We start from the raw sequence: 26,792 nt of genomic DNA, 5'->3' as shown, positions 1-26,792 counted from the left end.
AAAAGGAAAACACAACATGATTAAAAGTTTAAAGAGAAATAAATAATTTTATTTTTCTTAAAGGCAGTTGTTACTTTCATTTTTGTAAAAAATACAAATGATTTGAAAGACATAGTAGTAAATACTAAAAAAAAGTGTTTTATTTGTGCAATCTTGACAAGGTATAGTACTCTCAAAAGGGAAATATCAGGAGGTAACTGGGTCTACAATGGACTAATGAACCCTGCCTATCCTGGCACTGTTTCTCTGTAAGCATACTCTTTACCACTAGGCTAAACCAATATCTACATCAGCCTGAACTAGCAAGGTTTAATACTCTCAATCCTTACACTACTCCCTCCATCTTGTATTCCTCATACATCCGAGGAAAACATAAACCCAGCTAAAATAAAGTCTCTGCAATAGTTCCTGTAGTTTACATTTGGGAGTGGTTAACAACATCCAGATATTAATCAGAAGTAGTGAGTAGTAATGAAATATAGTCTGCCCACACAGGGGCTCTAACTCTCTAGTGGTAAATGTACACACTACAACTAGGCTAAAGGGATCTGTATTGTGCACATTCAAAGGTTCAAACACACATTTTCATATACCCACTAATAATAAAAACATCTTGCCCTATATCTTTGGACATTTTTATAGGAAATGCAAACTAACATGTGTACTGTCAAGACAGCTAAGGTCAAAAGACAGTTTGTCAGGATCACCTTTACAAGTAAACAATGTTACCAATAAAGTCAAACCTATCGAAGAATTCCCTTTAACAAGGGATCACAATTTTACCATCACCACAATAGCAAATACACACTGCCATCCATAGTTACTATACATTTTCAGACAAAAGTTTGAAATTCGGTAAAAATGATTACAATATTGTGTATTCTAATTGTTTTGCCAGATCACATTTCTATAATAATGCTTTTTTAGACTATGAATGATGCTCTTATAATGTTTCAACAATTCAAAAGAATGTATAGTTTTTCTTGGATGACAGTGTATTAGTGTACCAATCTATGTTGAAGAAAAAGACATTTTATCTTCCTATGGACAATTTCATTATAGGTTTGATCGTATGATGAGAATCACAACCCAACAGCAAACACGGGACAAATACATTCTCTAAAATACTTTAGGGTTTAAATATCAACAAATTCTCAAGAACAAGTTAATTCTTGTTCCAAAATGACTTAATCAATCAATTGGCCATTAAGATATGAAAAACAAATAATAAAAAAAAAACAGATACTAAACCTTGCTCAAATTTTGTAATCGTTTTTTTTATTAATCAGTGAACCTGATTGGGGTGGAAATACTGGCTACACCGGGATCATGGTAATGGATGAATATAGTTATCCGCAGGCTATATATACTCCTTATACATATTGTAATTTACATCAATATATATTTTCTCACTGAAAAAAAAAGAATCTGTGTCATTGTACACCAACAAGGTAGAACTGTCCCTATATCACAAACATTTGTGAAAATGAAACAAACTATATCTATAAAGAAACAAAGACTATCTAAAATATACCCCTAATCGTAAATATCCTACTTCTACTTGTTGCCATACCTATCAAGGCCTCATTTTGAAAATAAATCTACAACATATGTAATAAAGACCACTTCCTGAGAAATTATTGTGGGGAATTTGAGTTGAATTAATATGGGAGTGCTACATGAGCTTTGATTGGGTCGTTAGGACTAGTTAATACATCTCAAATCTGCTCAATTATATGCTGGGAAATAGTAAATCTACATTTGTTATCTCTGAATTAAAAGTTATGTAAAACAATAACAGATCAATGGTGACTTAATATAAGCAATGTTCTTAGGTTAAAAAAAACAACAACAGAAAAAGCAAAATTTGTATGACAAAACAGAAACAATTTTCTAAGCATGCAACCCACTTCCATTTAGAGCAGAATTAGCAAAAAAAAAAAAAAAAAAAAAAAATCAAAAACTGACAATGACATTACAATCTTCTGACCTCCTTGTTGATAAAAGTTCTCTTACAGTTGATGTAAATATTTTAGCAGGAATCTTATTAAGCTAATATCAACCTGAAAGTTTTCTGGTAGATTATGATTGTTCTTAATGTAATGACTTTACATTGTTTTCTACACCTGGCTTTTATGGTTTCTTAATTCATCATTCTGCAAATCAGTTATAATCGGATTTTGCACTAAAACTTGTGTATACCTAATTCAGTACTTTTACAGTATTAATTCTTGAATGTTGCATTAAGTTTCTGTTTCTTAAGCACACATTCAAACAAAATTACTCCCATTTCAATTGCCACTCTTCACATACAACAGATACATATATATATACTAAAAATACCAATAAAGTATAATAAGATTTGACCTGAACTTGATAACTACCGTCTTACTAGCCCCACCAAAGATACCGTCTTACTAGCCCCACCAAAGATACCGTCTTACTAGCCCCACCAAAGATACCGTCTTACTAGCCTCACCAAAGATACCGTCTTACTAGTCCCACCAAAGATACCGTCTTACTAGCCCCACCAAAGATACCGTCTTACTAGCCCCACCAAAGATACCGTCTTACTAGCCCCACCAAAGATACCGTCTTACTAGCCCCACCAAAGATACCGTCTTACTAGCCCCACCAAAGATACCGTCTTACTAGCCCCACCAAAGATACCGTCTTACTAGCCCCACCAAAGATACCGTCTTACTAGCCTCTCCAAAGATACCGTCTTACTAGCCCCACCAAAGATACCGTCTTACTAGCCTCACCAAAGATAAGTCTATATAGTATTGTAATGGTGACTATTCCTCATTATATTCAAGTACACAAATTGGCCCCAACATATTTTTTTTCAAAACTGGTTTCATAACTTAAAATAATATTTAGATGGACTTATTATGATCATGTGTACAATATACAAAGATGTATATTTTTTTCATAGAAGAAAGTTGAGCAAATTGTTTCCATAACATACATGGTATTTCCATTTCCTCTATGTTCATATTTATGGATAAAACTTTAAAAACGTAAATTTACATAATTTAAACAAGATGAAATTATTATAGGGAAATGAATGTCAGAATCAGAACACAGAAACACATTTCAGCTATATTACCTAACTAAATAGGGTCGTTTTATCACAGTACAAACTGTAAGACTGATTGGACCAGAGTTGTTCATTAATGAAATAATGATCGATTAAGTGATTTTATGTGGCTTTTGGTTGAGCTTTGAATAAGACTTTCAAGACTTGTATTAATATCTGTCGAAGATTCATGTCTGAAATAACACATATGAAAATTAAAAAGGCACCTGGTTTCCATGTTCTTAACAGTATTTGTCAATTATCTTTTAACTTTTTCTACAAACCGGCAAGTCCAACTTTGTAACACCACAAGGTTGAAAAGTTATCACAATGTTAACTCCAATATCACAAATATCATGATCACATGACCACATACATGTCTGACTAGGTCAAGAGACACGTACATGTATGGATGAGTATCACAAGGTCACATTGCATGAGCTTGCAGTGCTTTTCCTGAACATTTTGGGAAATTGCCTCCTGGCAGAAAATGGAAATTGTTTTGAGTGACAAAACAATGTTGCAAATGGGGAACTTAAATTGATGGATTTTGTGTCCTTGCATGAAAAATTTGAAGACAACCTTTATTGCCAAAGCCAGCATACACAATTGGGAGCAGGGGCCTAAATTCAGCCAAAATATGCAGGAAAAACACTGATTTCTTTATTGTCTTCCAACTTGCATCACAATTTTTAACTTGGCTTTCAAAATCTTTACTGAAAACTTCACCAAAATATCAAGCTTGCATACCAGCATCACAAGGATGAAGGTAAAAGTAGATTCCTGGTAAGAATCAGAGAGTAAATCTTGCATCAAAACCTCAAAAGCTTTACGTACTACTGAAATCACAAGGTCAAATTTGTGTTGCAAGGTCAAACATTAAACCTGTGTCACCAAGTCATGTTTGTCACAAGGTCAAACCTGATTTTGAGCAATGTGACTTACTTCACACAGAACACACAATTACTGACATTAATTCAATGCTTTGAAAGCATGAGGATTTCATTTTGATAATAAATATGTTTCGTCACAAATCTTGATAATTTATAATTTACCAAATTTGACTATGTGGCATGATTTAAAGTATCAAATCATAAAAACAAATTAAACTATGAAAATCATACTGATTGCACTTTAAATTATGGTAACAAAAAACCTAGCTGATAACAAGTCTAATGATAAAATTGAATATTGTAGCAATTTCAATGTACAGTATTTACACACATATGTGACAAGATTAATCATGGAATCTATTTATTCCATCAGCACATAATTTCTAAAGACATGAATAATGACTTTCACTAATGTGCATTTAAGAATGTAACTACATAGACATCAAAGTTATTTATTACATTATGAAAATCCATTCGTTGTAGTCTCAGCCGAATTACTAATCTAACTTGATCAACTCGGTGAGAATAGTACCAGGAATTAATGGTACATGTTTGGACTTTGAAGAACATGGTCATTAAACCTCGACACTGAGAGTAAAATGTGACATTCACTCATACGGTAACAAATTGAATAAAAAGCAAAAACATGCAGAAGTTCTGAAAACTCCACTGACTATCCAAATTCAATTTACTACATATAACCCTCAGATAAAATCTGTGAAATCAAATACTACCCTGTCATGTCTGCCATAACCCTTATCACTGTAGAAGTGATGTAGGCACACACTCCAACATCAGAACAATAAGCCAAAGGCAAAGGAAAGTGATAGGAGTCAACGGTAATTTAGATAGATGGAAGTTAATATCATTTGAGCCAGTTGACAGCATTTTAGATAAAAGGAAATAATTTGAGCCAGTTAATAGTATCTTATATAAAGGGAAGTAAATTGAGCCAGTTAATAGTATTTTATATAAAGGGAAGTAAATTGAGCAAGTTGACAGTATCTTAGATAAAGGGAAGTAATCCGAAACAGTTGACAGTTTAATAGTGAAGTAAGGTTTTCAATGGAAAGGCGGTGTATAATATTCATTATAAAGAACAAGTACCTCACCTTGATCAGGGTTTTGTGAATACATGGGGGTCATGTATCAAAGACTATGGGACAACTCTGTTTAATTCAAACAGCATGTTTCATGTTTCAGGGATAACTTATGACTTAGAGAAATACTCTGTACCACTATTCATCACCAAGGCAACTAAAAATGCATTCTGCTTGAAACTCAACTATATGGGTTTACTGCATTATAACCTGTGTTAGGCTTAAATGATAAAATTTCTTTTAAACGCCATAAAAACTACTATTTTTGTGTTAGATATGAAGCTATAATGATTATTTTTAACATTAATATCCCGGAAGGTCGTAAATCTTAGAAATCCCTGTGAAACATTTTTGTTTTAAAAAGTTCCCATATACGTGTATATGAGACAGCTCCAATGCTCTTGTATTTAAGGAATATAAATGCAAACTCTTCTACCCGAATTATATATATAATACACTAATAAATTGTAAATATGTAAAAGTACATAGAATTCTGATTGGGTTTATTATAAATTATTGTATGATAACTTTAGTTCACAACCTAACAACTCCCACATATTGTGTCCTCTACTGTACCACCTTGTACACAACTTATTCACTGGTTCCTCGGCCAATTTCTTTCTTTGGACAGAAAATTAAACAACAAAACAAAACCATAAAAACGATAACATTATTTTCCATGCAACTAAAGAAAGCATTAAAGTCTTCATTAGCATTTATCAAAAGTAAACAATTTCAAACCTTAAAAATAATGGCTTTATTTTTCAACAATTTAACAAAAAAGAAAAGAAAAATTACATTAATAAAACGGCATTCACACAAAGTAAAATGTAAATTTTTTTTTAAATAACCTGTACTCTTATAGAAATTAGAAAACCTCTATTATGAGATACCAACAGAAATTCAAGAAGGACAGCTGGACGGACGTCGTTAACTGTACTGTGTAGAACCTCACTTGGATGACTCTTGATTTCACCAGTCAGCACATAAAGCATGTACACAGAATATCACTGCTGCCCTCTCAACAGTAATTTATCTACATCCAGTCCACTAATAAAAACACTGGTATCTAGAAATTGCAGCTTATCAAGTTTTCAAATGTTTGCTTTGAATGACTTTCAATGACTTTCAACTTGCAACTTAGACATAAACTTTTAAAACAAGTTTCTATTTCAATATATAGTTTGCATAAATTTTGTATTGATGATTGTAATACATAAAAGTGATATGGGAGCAATGAGGCCAAATGAATTATTTTAATAATGCATTAGGCCAATTAAAATTAATCTTTGCATTTTTCCAGCCATTCCAACAACTGCTTATGGCCGTAGATGTGTAAAATTCATTCCAAAAGTAACTGATTTTGTCAATTCCAATTTATTTTTAATTCTGAAAGTAACTGGTCTTGTTATGTCACCATTACTAGTTCAGATATTTTCAAGGAACATCTTTCAAAAATTATGTCATATTATTACTGCCATTAGGCAGTTTTTCTGGTGAAATCTTTAATTCTATCCGAACAGATCAAAAAAGAAATTTTAAAAATGTACCACATTGTGTTCTTGAAAAAATGTGCAACAGGTAAAAAAATACCTGTATAACAATGTCTCATTTCTGTAATTATATTATCAATGAAGCCAAGTATTCGGTATTGCATATTTGTAACATTCTTCTCAATTATTTGATACATAAATTTAAAGTTTCTTACACTCATTCACTCAATATAATCATTTTCTCATATAAATAATTACAAATGATCACATGTACTTATAAAATTAACAGCAGGGATTTCCCTTCTTCCTATGTTTTACAAGGTGGTTGGTGATACCAAGAGCACCACCGATACCAAACCTAACAAAGTTATCGCCAACCAGTGGTCCCATAGAGAACAGACCTTTATGCTTGACCGACTCGTATGAGAATAAGTCAACGTCCAATGTGTTATACTTGCTGTTGATTGGGTGTTGAGGATCTATGCCCAAACTTCTTCCTTCCTCGGGAAGGAACGATAGGTTAGGGCGAGAACCAATAAGGATGACAGCAAATGTGACATCAACTGTAGTAATATCATTTCCTTTGGTATTTTCTAACAAAACACGTTTGTCTTCATCAATCTGCACCAAGCAGTGCTTCTCATATGGCCTGTACAGAGGGTCAATCACTTTACCCTTCATCAATGAATGGATTCTATGATACTCAGGATACAGGCCCTGAGGCAGTTTCTTAAAAATTAAATTGGAGTCATTGGCTCCTCTTCTGAAAACATGAATCACAGGAAGGTTTGCATCTAGGGCCATGAGAATGGCATCAGCAGCGCTTAGCCCTGCACCAACAATTAACACTGGATCATCTGAAGACCTTGGTATCTCCTTCCAACATTTCAGTGCAGATTCAAAATCATGCAGTGAATGAATAACATGTGGTAGAAGTTCTCCTGTTATATTAAGTCTGTTTGGAATGTCGAATGTCCCAGTAGCCACCACAACATGTGGTGCTTGGATACAAAACTCCTTTCGATGCACATCCTCCTCGTCCTCTGCTAATTGGTCAGCCGTACTGATATAACCTCGAACTTCCCAGAGGTAGGTGTGATTTTTGGCAATGTTTTTACAGCACGGCTCCACCTCACCACTCTCGAGGTCCATGCCGTTACGAACTTGGTAGACTTTCTGGATGGATGTAACAGTGTGATGGTCATAAAAGTGATTCTGAAGGTCAAGGCTGGCCACGTAGTCCATGTAGTAATTTCTTATATCTGATATAGTGGCTCTGTTACTGCATGGATCTAGAGATTCACCCTCCCTGCAAAATAAAGATTTCAGACATACACAAAATGTCAAAATACTTCACGTTTGATTTGTCTAGCAACTTAGCCATTAACCTATATACTGTTAGATGTCCTTAATACTGAAAATGGAAAGAATAATAACATTTTTTGGGGGGAAACAATAGACCTTTTATAAGTCGGGAACACAGCTATAATGAAAATGTTTTATAGCAAATCCAAGTGACAGATACAAATGTATTAAGTAATTATAATCTATCATCAATGATTTGATATTTTGAAAAATTTCAGCATGTCAATAAAAACAAACAACTGTATCAATCAATGTACATAGCTTTGAGAATATTTAAAAATATATTCAGGAAGTAAAAGTAATAAATTTTTGCATGTTTTCAAAGTTATAAATGATTGGAAGATCTAAATTCATAAGAGTATATGAGAATTTCATATTTGGTTTGTAATACAAACTTAAAATGGGATACAGGTAGGTATACAAGGGTTATCTCCCTTCCCATCAAGTGGGTACAAACTGTTCCCAATTAACAACTAGTAAAAATCTTGTGTTCTACTAAAAAAGATAAAACACCTGAATTCTCATTTAATTTCAACTTTGATCAAGATTAATCAGAAATCAATATAGACATGACACATTTGATTTCATTGCACTCATTTCAAATTGTACTAGCACCCTCTTCTTGTGTAGTTTCATTCAAATTCAAAGTCTATTTTAGCAATACTTGTATGGAAATGGATCCAGTCAAATATGTTTGGCTTTTTATTTTATTATTATTTACCGTCACATGGGCATTTCAACTTTATTCTACATATATATATATATGGCACCTATATTTTCTTATACAAAATACCTGATGACAACCTTAGTTCAGAGTCTTAGCACCATATCTGTAATAATCTTACATTAAGAATATATAACCTATTGACCAACTCCCTTGTGTCTTTAACCAACATTTACAACATCCTATAAAAAGAGAGTTGGCTTCATTATAAAAGCCCTATAACTGTACAGAAACTGGTAAACAGAATTATAAAGTAAGCCTTGCTTAGACAGACCTGAATTTGCGATCACGCCACTCCTTCAGCGGCACAGACGGCAACTCCATCCAGTTTCCAAGACTCAATGTCTGCATACTCCCATCCATTTTCTGGAAAAAAAAAATATGTAAAACATTAAGTATAGTCTTGCAAACCTTGCATCAATGAAACTTGAATTACGTCTAATCATTTATAATCACTGAACCTAATACTTTGGATTAGACTAAGAAATACATTCTGTATTCCATATTTATCAGGCAATAACTCCTGGCCCACATATACGCATACTATTGTAATTCTGTAGAAATGTTGAAATATGCTACATCATTTTCCTGTAATAATACTAGTTCTGTCCCCATCATTTGTATAAATGCATTATTTATTTTGCTATATTTTGATGAAATACCCTAATTAGATCACATACATTCTAGGATGTTAGAACTGAAAGGAACTATAAAACCAATACAGTCCTTATCTGAAACACTGGCTTTATACTCAAAGGCATATTTCTTGCTCCAGGAATAGATCCATATCTAGCCCCACCTGTTTTGTCCAACCTAAAGGTAAAACATCATTTTACCTAACACCATAATTAATTACCTGCCAAGCCCCTCCCACTTTGCCACGCCCCAAGACAATGTGCCTGAAGGCATGTTCCTCCTCCTTTTTCCAGTCCAGTAGAGAAGGTATCTCTGCTCCCATATCAGCATCAGGGTGCACAAGGGCATCGAACAGCAGAGCAACAGGGTTAGAGGTCCGCCCTTCTAGACCCTCCGACAGGAAATCAAGGTCCTGAAACAGATATAATTCAAAAATTTATTTCAACTTTCTGGATCAGTTTTGGATTTGAAATCTTTACATTTTTTTAGATATTTTTTTTTCTAAAAATAAAACCTTTGATACTATGGTCAATATCACTGCAATGTCATTCCTTCAAATTTCTCAAGAAACATCGAAATTCAGCAGGTACCATGTGTAAACTATCTATTTAGCCTTTGCATGCAATTATTCTAGTTTTCTTTTTCGCGTCTTTATTTGTTACGAAGGCTGATTGATAAGTTGTGAGGCTCCTATTGAAGGAGGTACTCAAGTACTAATATTCTCTGACTATATAGGGCCATGTACCTGAGGACTGGTCTAATTTGATTAGTTTATATCGACAAGGTAGCACTCTAAAGTAAACAAGACAAGCAGCTTTTGCAAAATGGACAAAATCGGTTAGGGTTATGGTGAAAGAGTCTGTCATTGCCATGGCTGCCATTCACGATTGTGGCTTTAAATTGATTAAGCATCCACCTTAATCACCTGATCTCCCTCCATCAAACTTTCATCTATTTTCAAAACTGAAAACTGCTATTTCAGGCACCCTTGCGTTACCCTAACAGGCAGTGGATGACTTTCTGAACAGCCAAGAAAAGGAGTTCCATAAAAGTGGCATTGAGGCCCTTAAACACTGCTGGCACAGATATTGAAGGGGATTATGTTGAAATATTACACACAATATGTCCGGCAAAATTCAAATCCTTCAATATGAGGCTCACAACTTATCAATCAGCCCTCTTACTTTGAGAACTTTTCGGTGTCAAATGAATCAATATGCCAAAAAATCCAATTGGGAGTACATTAATCAAAATAAAACCTATCAAAGAAAATACAGATTGTTCCAGCCATACAAATAATGCAACTTCATGTTTTAAATGGTATTTACCTGATCCACTATGGACATTGTGGGACCAATTTCCTGTAACTTGGTGTGGAGATATGTGTTAGAGTGGGGGTTCCCATTGTAGTATGGCCTGTGTCCTGACAGGAAGTAGGAAAGGCAGATCGCAGATGGTCCATTTCCTATTTGTGAAATACAAAACATAAAATATCAACATTTCTAATTTTAATATACATAAAAAGAAAGCCTGTCATAATTTCAAGAACAATATTTAAAAACAAAATTTCAAAATCCAAAATCTAATTCAAATAAAATGAATGATGCTTTTTTGCAGGTTGTTAGTGTGTTAATAGCTACAGAAGCCCATGTTAAGTTAGTTAGTGGTGTTGCCCGTAATTAAATGTATGCATTTTTCTTCATGCTGATCACTGTTCAAGAATCTAAAAGCTGTATCTTTATTGAGAATGGGAGATAATTCTACAAACCTTACATCTGAGTACCTAAGGCTTGGTTAGAAAGGTGCTGATCAAATTTTATACATATACATGTATATATATTATTACTGAATTAATCTGATTTTTCATGAACACAGTGGAATACCTAGAACGATTACATTTCATATGCTTGATATAATGTATGATTGATGTCTAGATCTTTCATGTAATATGTTGATAAAACTGTGGATTTGACTGAATTTCCAAAAACACATGTACAGATCAATATTGGTTATTAGTCTAGGTTGTGTAGTGACACACACAGCTGGTCTGTAATCCTGGCAAGAAGTCAGTTACAATAGTACTCCCTAACTCAATTTCACGAGTTTCTATATTATCAGATATGTATATATATATGTAGGTACTCTTTCAGCTTCTGTTACTGAACACAAGTTACCTGATTACAATATTTATCCTGTATTAAGTCTAGCCAGGCTAACACAAACACTGACTTAAATTTAGAAGGGATGGGCTTATTTATATTGCCGGACAATGAAATAGCACTTGCTGGTTACATATATAATTTTCACTTTTTAAAACTGCAATAGATCTAGGCATTGGATTTATAACCCAGTTATTACCAAGAATTCACTTTATAATATGGAAGATAAATATTATAAATCTGTTTATTGTGGTAAAAATGTTAACATTTTGCAACATAAATTTGACTTGTATTATGTATGATACCCTCATTCTGAATGTCAGAAATTCACATATATAAGAAACCATATCATTCATATATACCTATGTAGATTGTAACACATTTATCAGGTTAATAGTTACAACACCATCAACAATCTGAATACAGCTTGTTACCACCCTAAAAAGGTTACCATGGGGACGACTGACAATTATCACCACTCACTTTGATCTCTATAATGGTTATCAGACAAAATTCTATCAAATTTTCCTCTTTCCAACAACAAGCAGTCACTGGTTATAAAATTATATTTACATTTACATTGCAGCCCCACTATATAACTTTACCAAGCTCACTTGGAAGTTATGAGTCCATAACTTCCAAATCTTTATTATGACGTCATTAATATAGTGAAGTCATAATTGTCACGTCGGCGATAACGAAAGATGGCTGTTGAAAAGGCTGTTCCGTCTTTGACGATAATAATTTGTTCATTCATCATCAGAGCAAAATTCCTGGATATAGTCTTTAAAAATCGTTGTCAAATGTAAATATAAGCATCGAACTGCTTTCAGTTGGAAGTTATGGGCTGATGAATGCCACCTGGACAAAGGCAAATTCAACATGAAGTGCTAGCGCGCTTCATTAAATTTGCCTTTGTCCAGTTGGCATTCATCAGCCCATAACTTCCAACTGAAAGCAGTTCAATGCTTAAATGAAGGCTGGCCAGAACTTATGATGCACATGTCTATAATTGCCACTGAACATACAGTACATATACATATTAATAGTCTATTTTTGAGCTGGAAACATTGAGCTAAATCATGACTATGTCATATTACACTTTCTGTATTATCTCTACTATAGAAAACTATGTGAGTGACCTATGCTTCATTTTGCCAATCTGTTATAATTTGGTAATTAATTAAAATTTGTGTAAGCCACATGTCCATCATCAGTATACCATCCACACAGTGTTTAACATGATAAAATCTATATATGGATTTTTTCATCAGATCAAAAACATAATACAGGTATGTTCATAAAGACTTGCTCATGGTGTTCTTAATGAAGTGTTGACACTTTCTGAACAATACTTCAGATTGAATGGTTTTACTTGAGCTTAATAACCAGCTATATCCCACAAAAATTGGTTACGAGTATCTAATCATCTACTGAGCCCAGACAACTGGCAGCAGAAACAGGCTCAGTCAGCCTATAGCTAGTCATACTCTGGTAGTTTTTTCCCTCTGCAGGAGTGAATCCTCCCGATGCAAAGAAAACATTACAATGTATACTTTGAGATATTATAACACCCTAAAATCACACTGCCAATATTGTAATTACACCAATCTAATCTCATTGTGACAGCCTATGGCTGGTCCAAGATGACCACAAACTGACTTTACATACCGTATATCTATTTCCAAGCAAACACTCACTATAACATGAAATGTTCATTGTGCATAAACTTTCATTGTTTTTGTGGTTGCTATGGAACCATGGCTATAAATACATGCACAATGAATATTGTTATAGGTATTATTGTTGTTGCATGGGCTCACCACAAAAGGTTGTACCCACCAAACAATTTGAAAGTTCCATACCATGAAAGAAAGTCTACATGGACATTTTCATGTCATAAAAGTAGCTATAGCATTAGTTCAATAGTAGACATATGTACCTAATGCTGACTAACATAAAGCCCTGTTGTTGATAGATGCATAAACTTGATTCAGCAACCTAGCAGTATGTACTTTATTGGTGATAGCACCATTTAAAAATTTGCTTACAACAAAAACTTTCTTTACCGAGATGTACATAAATTGTATATATACATAATATCATACGATATTAGAAAAGTACAGATGCACTAAAGTGACAGGATGTGAATCTAAAATTTTAATGAAGCCAGTCAACAGATAAAAATATTTTATTTATATAATGAAGTCAGTTGTAATTGGACAATGAGTTATATATACATCACACAAGAAAACCTCTAAAGAACTAAGTAAACTACAGAAATCCTGTGTAGTTATGGATTTTCTCATATCTATGGAACTGAGAGCTCTGACTCATCCAGATGAAAGGAGAAATGTACATTAGCCATATTATATACTCAGTAGTCTAGGGGTCCTACCAATACTCAGCAACTTCACTAATATTAAGCTGATGGTGAAAAAGAGAATTCATGCTCCAGTAAACATCCAAAAATGACATTTTAATTTTAATGATTCAGTGAGTCTCAATATCAGATTTGTTTTAATTAAGATTTGCCAGTCTGAGAAATGTTCCATAATATTACAATATATCTATATGTAATCATGCTGATGTATTTGCACGTGGAGTCAATTTGATGTATTTGCACGTGGAGTCAATTAAGTTAACATCATGAATAGCACCATCTATGAAAAGTTAGAATCGTAGTAACTATTAACTTTTCCTAAAATTAAGAGCTTGTCCTTGAAGACTCTCAAAAATTTGAAGAGTTTTGGCTGCAACTTCATTTTCACCATAGAACGGTAGTAGCCCTAGCCAAACAGCAGCCAGATAATTATACAACCTGACCTTGAGCTATTTATACACCAGAGAGAAAGAGTGAATTAGCCCCCATAAGGTTTTACAGGTCAGCAAAAAATTACCTAAATTAAGACATAAATATACAACTTTTAAAACCATATTGTATAGTGAAAATGAGCTTTAACAAAACAGGTTGTTTAAGTGAGTAGACAATGTTTAACTGCAGATGACCTAGACATTCACCTGTCTTCAATTCAATTCAAAATATTTCTTATTTTGACTTATGACCGATTCATTGAGCTAGATTTTCACCTGTAAATTATGAAACTTCTCGTATATATATTGGCAGTATTACTTATTGACCTGAGCACATTTTGTAACCTAGACCGATCTGATAATCCAGATTTTCACCCACAGATTATAAACTTCAGGCCTATTGGAAATGTTATTGGGAAATAATTATTGAGTGACCTATTCACCATTGAGAATGTGTATATATATATATATATATGGACTAATCCAGTCAGTCGGTCTAGATCTTCACCTGCCTGGTAGGATAGGTCAGACTCACTCTGTACTTGACAAGTCCCCATAGTTACAGATAATTATTGACCTAACCACATTTCCGAGCCTGATTGATGAGTTGATCTACATAATTGTACTCCACAGGACTTTTAATGGTATTGATAATGTACTTTCATAAAATGATCATTGACCTACATACCACACACGCTAGGAGAGTTAGTTACACAAGCTTTATGGTAATTTACATTTTAAGACTTGTTGGCTTTATTTACTGGCAATAAATATTTGTATACTAAAAACAGAACATTTCCCGATCTCTTTAAATCTGATTAGAATATTTCCCTATCTCTTTATATCTGTACATTATTATCTACTTGAGTACAAGTGGTGTCATACATAACATGAAGCTTGAGATTTTATAAGTTACCAGTACATGTATGTTTATGAATAGTCTGCTTTCAAGAGTGATAGAACAAGCAGTATGGTCATTTGAAAATATTATAAATTCACAAAATTATAATTTAAAATACATATGTATCTGTAGAATTATACAGCAAGCAGTGTTGTCATTTGAAAATGTTATTTACAAAATTAGAATGTAAAATATATCTGTATTCTAAAACAAAAGAAGAATCTAGATCACTTCAAACTCTACTCATGATTTAATAATAGGCTAAGTAGTAAGTACAAGCTATATACTTTGAATCTTATATATAAAGATATATTAAATAATACCAGTATATGATTTGACTGCTTACAAAATGATATATAAACAAATAGCTATAGACTTTAAGTCAGTAAGGATTGGTCTCACATAATTTATAAAGGTTTCTTCCTTCTGATCTCACACCTATGAGTTATTGATAAACAGGACATGATGTCAATCACACCAGGATGTACTGTATACATGTGACCATGTTAGTCAAACATATTGGTCCTCTGTACTAAGTAATCCCTGACTTAGCAGTGATGACCAAACACATAAACGATTACTCGTGCTAATGATCAGGACTTATATCATCATACATTACAGGAGGACTGTTTTGAGATTTTAAGTTGACAAGAAATTTTTTCAACATTTTGAAACAAATTTTCATTGAAATTGACTATCAGGGCCGCATTGTTCAAAGGATGATTAGGCTAAGCACACTTATACAACAATTTTAAATCTTTGATAAATCATTTCCAGTAAAAAAATTGTAACAACATTTTACAAAACTCTATAGCACTCTTTAGTCTTGCCACGTTCCTACCTGCCTATACTATTTTTAGAAATAAACATGCACAGGTTTTGAAATAAAGTAGGTATGAGATTTTCACTTATCAAGTGATTAAAGGTAACATAATCAGTAAGTTAAAGTTAATGACAGGATTTAAAATTGAATACATGTAATTAAGTTATAGAGAAGAAATTTAAACATACTACAGCTACAATCAACTTTAAGCTAATACTTTAAATTTAAAAGTTTTTATTAAAGTGCAAAATAGATGGTTAAATTTAGTATCTATTACAAAGTATGATCTAATATACTGGATCCCAAAAAAACACCTATGTTCGCAAGATGATTATTACACTTTTTATTTATCTGTGTTCAATGATTGACAATGAGGTGAACTGTGATAGAATGGATTAAGTTTTAATTACTCCACATGTTGTTTGAGTGCGAGATTGAGGCTATGTTATGTAGTGAGTATACTTTGGGAATTTACTATAGTATCCTAGCTAGTGAAATCATACATTTTGCTTACACTTTCTACAAGAAGGTATATTTTTGAGTAATCACTTATGTACATGTATGTCAACTAGCATGGGAGTACACTTTAAGAGACAACTAACAAGAACTAGCTAGTACACTTTAGGAAATTAGGAGTCAGCTAGGGAGAACTAGCTAGTACATTTTAAGAGTCAACTAGATAGTACACTTTTGGAGTCAGCTAGGGAGAACTAGCTAGTACACTTTCGAAATCAACTTGCGAGTACACTTTCGGAATCAACTTGCGAGTACACTTTCGGAATCAACTTGCGAGTACACTTTTGGAATCAATTAGCGAGAACTAATCAGTACACTTAGGAGTCAACTAGTGAGTAAACTTTAGGAGTAAACTAGAGCATACACTTTCGGAGGTTATCTATCGAATACATATATATATACACTTTAGGATCAATTAGTTAGTACACATCAGAAGACAACAAGTGAGTACACTTTCGAGGTTATCTAGTGATCATGAGCACACTATAGGAGACAACTAGCGAGTACACTTTTTAGGATGGAGTCATCTAGAAAGTACACACGTGTTTCTGTAACATTTTTGATTCTAATTAAGACTTCAAGTGATACATTCACATATTGCCTGAGCCAAGTGGATATCTACGTTTGGTCTTGAAAAAGGTAAACATTGCATTAATAGCATTATTATATTTTACAGATCTATGCCACAGTGATATGGGTTGGAATAGCATTCTGTTATTTGTAACTGGTATCCAGCACTCACCAATGATGATAACGTCCGTGTATTCTGTACCATGGGCATGGGATGATGAAGATGACATCTTAATAAGGCACTTGATGTTGAATGGTCAAATTGAACCTCAGCACTCCAGAGTGTCCCTATTGGATAGCTGGCCCTGACATTGATCTTTAACCCCCTCTGGTGGCTATATATAGCCAAAATAGATGGTTAGGAGTAGCTCAGCACCATGGTGTCCTCCTGTCAATACAAAACATCACTAGCTGTTACCATGGTGATTAAAACATGAATATAAGTAGACTTTGATCTGCTCACTTACCTAGATGTAAATAAATTCATTAACAAACTATTTAGCCGTAATCATGGCCTACGTAGTACAGATCAACAGCCGGGGAAAAGTGAAATATTAATTATATACTTGCTGTCATTTTACATTTTTATCACAGTCTCACCAATTTAAAGCTTTCAAGTTAATACTGTATATATTTATATCTGCATAACTGCTGATGTGGAATTGTAATTCAATGACTGGTGATGTATATGCACAAATGTACAGCTGTTCAGGTATTTTAGTGTTTACTCAGATAGTTTAGGTCAATGTCATAGATAATGCAGCCTCCAACCTTCAATCACATCTAGTGCACATGTATATTTACAGTGCTCAACCATCCAAACTCAAGGACAAGTAACAAATTTAGTATCAACTTCAGCACACTGTCACATCACAATTATCTAGACATTTTTTTATGTTCTGCCTTCAAAGTCAAATGGATAAAAAAGTAAATTGTAGATCTATGTGTAATTATTAGAATTTATCCACATCTGAATTCTAACTTGCTTTTAAATTGTATAGCGACTATCAAGCAGTTAAGTAATTCATTTCAACACATTTTTTTTTTGCACAAATGGTTCAAAAATATTAGACAACAGACAAGCCTTTATAAGTCTTTCCCTATGAACCCGGCGAACATATTAGATTTGATGAACATGACACAATTATATATACATATTAATATAAGTTCCACAATACACATGTACATATGCACATGCAATTAGGTATCGTATACATAAATACATTAGCCGTTATGTAAATGAAGCAGACATTACTTTGATGCATATGTCACATGTTTCTACACTTTAAAACAGGTATGTGTGCTTAAAATTCAATGTTAAATTTCAACTGATTTGATATGCACATGTAGTTTGTACTGAATTAATTTTACGTATATTTTTTAATACATTTCGTATATATACAAAACAACCAAATTTGATATTAAAATAAACTATGTAATGTTTTATTTACAGCTCTTAACATTATCTACATATGGACTCCATTTAATTATTACATTGTACTTGGACAGAAAATATCTTGGCGAGATACATTTTTATTCAGTTCTACTTCTATATCAAATATACGTAAACAACTCACCACCTTAAAAATCCCAATGCCTCCTCACACTCAAAGTAGGAGAAAGAAAAGAACTCACAATACAGATATCAATACTTAAAGCATGATGTGATTTTATAAATAGATTGAAGCATTAACTGACCAGGAACTGATCTCATGATTTCAAAATGACCCATGACCTTTAGCATATAAAAACTGACATGACCATGAACAAGAGCTTAGTATCCAGCCATTTTTATCAGCTTAATTCAACATTTCATTAATTTAGTTATTTTATATAGTCAGTGATATTTATTCCCATATATTTGAATATCAATTAACTCTTTATTTTTTTTTCTTCCTTATAACCGATTCCTTAAAACCACTTTTGGATGCATGCCTACAGACATTTTAATTTTCAGACTTTCTTATGTAAAGCTAACAGGACTTAGGTGAGGTCAAGCCTTATCTTATGGCACACTCCCAAAATTATGTTGAACTTGACACAATAGAAAAATTCATTGAATAAATAGTTTATAATATTACCTCCCACACTCTTGACATAGTATATTTGAATACAAAAGTAAGGTATTATCCCATGTAAGTAGATCTTACCTAGTTACCACGTTACCAATGACCAGAGACACAAGGCCATTTAAACCTTACAATACTCAGGCCATTGAAAACCTAACATAGGTTGTAGTGAAATGTACTTCAAGTAGAAAAATATATGCAATAAAAATAGAACTATATCACACGTTTGTTAATTTGGCATGCCTTCAGTAAAATTGAGCGTCACTGAATGGTATGTACAAAGGTTGTAGATCAAACATTTGTCCATGATGGATATGTTTCTTTCAAATAATGGCATGTAGCAGGTAAAACTTGTCATCCTAATGAGCATTATTTGGGACAGGATTCCAGGGGTTGGACTATGGCTGACTTAGGGGAATGGCTTGCATAGAGTAATAAAATACCAATATATTTAATTAAACAGACATGTTTCAAAAGGCAATCGCAAATGGCCTAATGAAACTTTGCCTCAGGTGACCTAAAAAACGTATGGTAAAATGAATTAGTGACCGAGTTATTACAGTGGCAATGTCAATCTGCATGTGTATTTATGCTTCTGTACATAATGCATACAATTCAGTTACAACTATTTTTATCTTCGTAACAAACTGGTATAAACTTGAGATGATATTTTGATTGCCAATATTTTAAACGATTTTTGTTACAGACTACAGGACTTTTTCTCACTGATTTGCGATGGTGCCTTTTTGTCTCATTTTGGGAAGAAAAATAGTGAATTGAGAAAGATTTTTTCAGAGGACAAAAGCAGGAGTATTCATCATACAAATGTGCCTGGTTTCCTGCTTTTTTAAATTATCACTGTCTAGATAAGATATCTGTAACCCAATAACCACAGATACAATAACCTGAGTTATACCTTGGCCTTCAGTCTAAATATATAAGCAGTTTTCTACTTTGAATGAACACATGACATACATTTTGTTAAATACAGTGAAAAAAACAACAAACAAACAAACATGTATGTAAGAGGTTAACTCATCTTTGTTAAGAAAATTTGTGAAGCATGTCCCTGCCTCAATTTGTAAGAAAAGGAGCTACTAAAAGTAAACACAATATTACTCCAAACTAAGAGAAAGTTGTCGAAATTGAGAAAAAAAAATGAAATGAAAATAGACAATGTATTACCGATATATTAAATTTGACTGCACAGAATTATGATGCTTCACCCATAATTTTTTTTACATATTTGTTGATTGTCATTTTCATCATAATCATTAATATTACACCTTTTATAACAATATCATGAGTAAACGACAAACTTTTTGCTTTTAACTAAATTTGTGATGGACAGAAATGTAAGCTAGAAACACTATACAAGTTGAATGTATATTAAAAATGCATCCATCACTTCATGACAGGGGTAGAAAACAGGATTAATGCTATAACCTAGCTATTCAGCAGCAGCTATACGAAAAAAAAACATGGCTGACTGTAAAAAATTGTTGTAATGCCACTATGCTAATAAGAAATCCTACTAAGTTTTAGTATTTTTTCAAATTCTGAGCATGACAAAGCAGAATTATGCTTAAATTGGTAGTCTGTCCAATCTTTCCACCTTATAATGTCCAGTGCTATTTTCTCATCATTTCATGCATAGCAAAGCTGTTGGAATGATTCTGCAAAAATGAAATTCAGGTAATAAGTGAAAGCCATTATCTATCATGTCATGGATGAATCAGTTTAACACTTCAAATATGTCAGATATTTTTCCCTTAAATTCTTTCTGTGATATTTATTATCTAATAAAATTAGGAAGCAGTTTCTGATTATAAAATGCTACATTTCGACCCTGTCCGCTTGGCCTATATACAGATGAATAAAACTTGAGTCATCAGATTGGGTCGGGTATAACATTATAATGTATTGTCATGATGATGTTGCAGAAATCCCAAGTCTACCATAAGCATCTTATACACAAACATTATGGCTTACCTAGGTAAAAATCACAGGTGCATATATAATTATCCTCTCCCTCTAAAAAAAAAAGAAAAAAATATCCTCTCACTACAGGAATTTTTTTCACTGGTTTAAGAAGGATCCTTTTTGTTTCATTTGGGAAGAAAATTGGTGAATTGGGAAAGTTTTTTTCAGGAGTAAACTGCAAATTATTGGAATTTGACTTTAAAATAGAATAGTTCCAATTGAGAATGAGGCCCAAGAAAGCCCTCAGAAAAAGCCCTGCACTGGTCTGTCGCTCAGCTTACAGAGCATACTTCTTTTACTCAAGAGGTAGATATTTGGATAATCATGCCCGCAGGAATGTGTTTTGGGGTTTTCCCTGTTCGAGCACCCAAATAAAATCCCATGGTGATAATATTAAGACTTGGTTTGGGATTTTGGAAATCTTAAGATAAATAGGCCTAGGGGAGAAGTGGAAAAGAAGCAGGTTGGTGTAGCTAATGTGGGTTTCTGTCCCTCGCTTAACGGAGCATGGAACTTATGCAGGAGACTTGGTTCCATTTCTGTCCAACCTCTTGACAGGAATGTGTTTTCCCTGTTAATGTCAGGGCTTTTTCTTACCGGTTTTAGATTGGTCCTTTTTGTTTCATTTTTGGTGAACTGGGGAAAGATTTTTACAGAGTAAACAGCAAATTTTGGGAATTTGGTTTAAATATGAAATATGGCCCCCAAAACCCCCAGTGCCATTTCATATTACTCTCTTGATTCATTTGCTCTTATAATCATGTAACATTAATTCATATTTCATGTATTTGACAAATTTTCAATGAATTTTGATCACTTCTTTTTTTCGATTGAATTTAATGAAATTTCACATACATAACAGAATTCTTTGCTTTTTTCTCTGATAATATTTCAACAATTTTTTGTAGCTGATTTCAAGTGATATTGTATACATGTATAACAGAAGAGGAAAAATGCAACGACCATACTGGGACTCAAACCCAGGACCTCTGAACTCTAAGACAGATGTTCTAGCTGCCTGGGCACCAGTGTTCAGCCCAATCCAGTTCCACAACATATGCAGCTAGTTTTCAAATTTAAGCAATTTAAATAAGAATAAAGAACGATGTCACACTTTTGTTACGGTGTATCTATGCATCAGAAAATTGACCACCAGAAAAGTGTCTAAAAATTATCAGGTGAAAGCACTAACAATTTTCGACAAGGCCTACAGTAGAATCTAGTGTATGGAAATTAAAAGAAAATCTTTTGAAAAACGAATCCATAACAAAGCACATGAAAATTTTGTTAAAAACATGAAATATAGGACTAAGCCCAGAACTTTAGAGCTGGATTTTATAGATTTAGTAAAAATATTACTTGACTGAATACATAAATTTGGCACGTCACTGTAGTTTGTCATGTGATAGGCAGATCACGCATACATTAACTCAACGCACTTGAAGATGGTAAAACTGCACGACATAGAACTCTAACATGTGCTTGCAGTAGGGAATGTACGAAAAGATGAGGAAGACGAGTTAGGCCTGCACAGCAGAACTTCACACTCATCCACTCATCACACACACAAGCAGTGGGGAATGTGGAGTGTGTTCTGGTTTCTCACCTCGTCTGTTACACATGTATGTCATTTGTCTTTTCTAACAGTCAAAGCAAAATAATCATACTACATGTGATAGGGTTGGTGAGAGACAGACACATAGACTACCAGGCCTAATCAGGCTACATACAGCGAGTCTCGTGAGCCGGTAAAGAGTCCAAAACACCGAATACGATAACACGTGAAGCCGGCATGTCACGCTCAGATGAAGACGTATGTATTGCCAAAACAGAGATATTTCTGGAAACAAATTATATGAATTAAATTAGATCATCTAAAGATTCTTACCCTCGAAGTGACGTCCAGACAATCAGGATATCTCTCCGACAGGTGTGGTGAGGAACCGGCAAATAACATAGCGCTTTCCACTCGTGTTGCACTGTTTATCTCGCGGGCGATCGTATGGATTTTAAGCAGGTCACTCCCAGCAATCTGATTGGTTAGTTGGATTGGTGTGTGCGCACAAGCTGGGTTCCGCTTTAAGAAGGTTCGAGGTGGGCTAATCAATTGCTAATAACAGTACTTTAACTTACCTACAGTACGTTTACCCAGGAGCAGTTATAATAAAGTGATAAGTTCTATCATTCGATTTCAAATAAGCCTAACAACCTGTATTGTTTTCCCTTTTCTTTCCTACTGTTCACCGATCAGTTCGACCATAGTGCAATATTTATCTACATATTAAATATTAACTTTACTATTTATAGCCAGACGTCTATGGCAAGCCGTTTGGGTTTTTACCTATTGAAATGAAGATATCTCTATTTGATTAAAGATATCTCTATTTAAAATGAAGATATCTCTATTTAATTAGAGATATCTTTAATTTAAATAAAGATATCTCTATTTAAATAAAGATATGTCTAATTTAAATACAGATATCTCTATTTCTACTGAAACGCTTGTAATTAAATTGGACTATCCGGATCCCATATGCATGCATGAGAGATGTAGGTCTAAACGGATAAACTTGCTACTTGGAGGGGATTTCTTGCCATAGACGTCACGGGTTCGATCATTACCATCAATTTAGGTTTTGGTGATTGGGGAGAATAAATATTAAGGCATAACTTATCTATTGTAACTGTAACATCCATATCCAATTAATGGTTAGCCTACAGTAGACCTAGCTGTTAATTTATTTTTAACCACCCGTGTGCACATCTACAGTAGGCCTAGCTGTTAATTTATTTTTAACCACCCGCGTGCACATCATCATGCAGTAACCCTCGCGTTTGTCAATATCGAACGTGGGTTACTCACGATGCCCGACACTCTTGAACTGTTTAGTATTCCCCCACCGCCACAGAAATAGGTACAACATTGATTCCGGATCTCAAGATCATGTACCCGTGGATCGATCGTAGATTCTAGGTACTCTGACGGCTTCAGTCGTATTCATTATTTAGAGGGAAAATAGAAACCTTACGATATATACATAGAAACCTTGTAATAAAAACCTAAATACACAAACAGAAACCTAACAATACAAAATAAAAACCTCACAATACACACAGAAACTTCACTATAAATATGGAAACCTTACAATACACATAGAAACCTTACAATACACATATAAACCTCACAATACACATAGAAACCTAACAATACACACAGAAACCTTACCATACACATAGAAACCTTACAATACACATAGAAACCTTACAATACACATATAAACCTTACAATACACATAGAAACCTAACAATACACATAGAAACCTCACAATACACATAGAAACCTAACAATACACATAGAAACCTAACAATACACATAGAAACCTAACAATACACATAGAAACCTCACAATACACACAGAAACTTCACTATAAATATGGAAACCTTACAATACACATAGAAACCTCACAATACACATAGAAACCTTACAATACACATAGAAACCTAACAATACACATAGAAACCTAACAATACACATAGAAACCTAACAATACACATAGAAACATTACAATACACATAGAAACCTAATAACACAAACAGAAAACTTACGATACACATGTATAGAAACCCTACGATATATGGCGCGGGAAGGATGTCATAATTAATTATTTTTGCCTAGACAGAAATCGAATTTTGCCTTGGCATAGAAACATTGCAATACACATAGAAACCTTAGAATACATATATAAACCACAAAATACACATAGAAACCTCATAATACACATAAAAACCTTAGAATACACATATAAACCACACAATACACATAGAAACCTCACAATACACATATAAACCTAACAATACACATAGAAACCTAACAATACACATAGAAACCTTACAATACACATAAAAACCTAACAATACACATAGAAACCTCATAATACACATAGAAACCTAACAATACACATAGAAACCTTACAATACACATAGAAACCTCTCAATACACATAGAAACCTAACAATACACATAGAAACCTTACAATACACATAGAAACCTAATAGTACACATAGAAACCACACAATACACATAGAAACCTAACAATACACATAGAAACCTCACAATACACATAGAAACCTAACAATACACATAGAAACCTCATAATACACATAGAAACTTTACAATACACATAGAAACCTTACAATACACATAGAAACCTTACAATACTCATAGAAACCTCACAAAACATACAAAAACCTCACAATACACATGGGACTTGAGAATTTGTCTTTTTTACCGAATTTTAATCTAGCCCCACAAAACGTCTGAAATGTGCTATACACACTAGGGGAGGTCCAAATACATGTAGACTGTAACAAATTCTCAAGTCCCTGTGATAACGAGGCCGCTAATTGGTCTAAAACGCCATTTGGGCGAGGAGCAAAAAGCGAACACTATGAACATTCTAAAACCCCATGATGATGAAAAAGGAAAGTGAGCAACTGCAGAAAAAGGATGAAAATTAATTGATATCTGTATTATATCTGTAATATATATGTATTACTATCTGTATTATAAAATAGCCAGGACAGGATGGCGAAAGAGAGCGAATGGATAGCTTTGCGAGGTCGGTGCTCTAAATCTCCGTGAAGGTAAAAGAGAATAGACAAGTTCACTACTCTGAATCTCCGGGTGAATGAAGACGAGTTCAATGACATTCAACTCTGAATGGACGGTGGTGAATGAGTATTCACGACGCTTATATTTAATACCCAAGATGGTTTTACACTTTTAATGAGATGAACAATATTAAGTAGAGATTTAATGACATTGAGGTCAAGCAGAGCATCTCCAGTTCATAACAATACCCCAGGATCAGTACCGAAACCAAACACAGTAGTTTATTAAGTTTCAACGCTTATATCAGTTTTCGGGACCATCTACTGCTCATATGTGTATATATCTGAACACCTGATTTATCCACTTTTTTTTACTTATGAATTCATCTTCCGTATTAAAAACGACCGACTCGTATATCACCTGTGACCGCAACAAGTCACTGACCTTGTAGGGACCACGGCATTGCTTTCTTTACACGACAACCTCTTTTAAATAACCACATTCTAACATTTCTTTGTTCCGTGATTTTTACTGAGGATGACAAAAATAGTACATATTCTTTAATCTCTCGTATTTCAGAACAACTTATTCTGATCTTTAGATCGCAGTTAAAACGAATGAAAAAGAACCCCAGACTACTGGCTCCTTTTAATTGTGCACGTGTTTGTATGAGATGTACGTGTATTTGAAATATAATGCAGCGGCGTTTTTGTAAAAGAATTCATCAAAAAAAAAAAAAATGTTCACACTCTCTGATTGGCTAAAATAGTGACACGTGATTCCCGATAAAAAGTCATATTTAACCGGCCGTACAAAGCAAGTTGGTTTTCAACTTTTGAAACACGACAAGCAACATTAAGTTATCATAAGAATAAGTGTATAGAATGCATTTTGATTAATGCATTTTAATGTACTGGTTTACTTTTGATTGCGTTATGTTTAAAAGATATAATAATCGGTTAACATTTCATTATACCAGGTTAGTATATTACACCATATTGACCTCACCAAAGGCCCATAATTGACAAATACTAAATGTTGCACATTCCTTGT

The 26,792-nt window shown here is 33.6% G+C and overlaps 1 protein-coding gene across 1 annotated transcript; it reads right to left on the bottom strand.

Moving 5' to 3' along the window:
* Positions 1 to 20: 20 nt before the first annotated feature.
* On the bottom strand, positions 21 to 23,140 carry LOC117337401 (oxidative stress-induced growth inhibitor 1-like). Its single transcript, XM_033898378.1, has 6 exons — positions 23,017 to 23,140; positions 17,249 to 17,464; positions 10,622 to 10,758; positions 9,514 to 9,705; positions 8,932 to 9,023; positions 21 to 7,877 (listed from the first exon to the last, which is right to left on the bottom strand). The coding sequence occupies exons 2-6, from the start codon at positions 17,304 to 17,306 to the stop codon at positions 6,851 to 6,853; spliced, it is 1,506 nt and encodes a 501-aa protein (XP_033754269.1). The 5' UTR covers positions 17,307 to 17,464; positions 23,017 to 23,140; the 3' UTR covers positions 21 to 6,850.
* Between the last annotated feature and the right edge of the window lie 3,652 nt (positions 23,141 to 26,792).

The sequence above is a fragment of the Pecten maximus genome, chromosome 11, assembly GCF_902652985.1.
Source record: "Pecten maximus chromosome 11, xPecMax1.1, whole genome shotgun sequence".
In the NCBI taxonomy this organism is placed as follows: Eukaryota; Metazoa; Mollusca; class Bivalvia; order Pectinida; family Pectinidae; genus Pecten; species Pecten maximus.
This window is presented reverse-complemented; position numbering and strand designations above follow the sequence as displayed.

Coding starts and splice junctions, on each gene's coding strand:
- LOC117337401 (XM_033898378.1), bottom strand. CDS start 17,306: ATGTCATCTTCATCATCCCATGCCCATGGTACAGAATACACGGACGTT. Junction 9,706..10,621: donor CAATGTCCATAGTGGATCAG/GTAAATACCATT, acceptor TATCTGTTTCAG/GACCTTGATTTCCTGTCGGA. Junction 9,024..9,513: donor AAGTGGGAGGGGCTTGGCAG/GTAATTAATTAT, acceptor TTTTTTTTCCAG/AAAATGGATGGGAGTATGCA.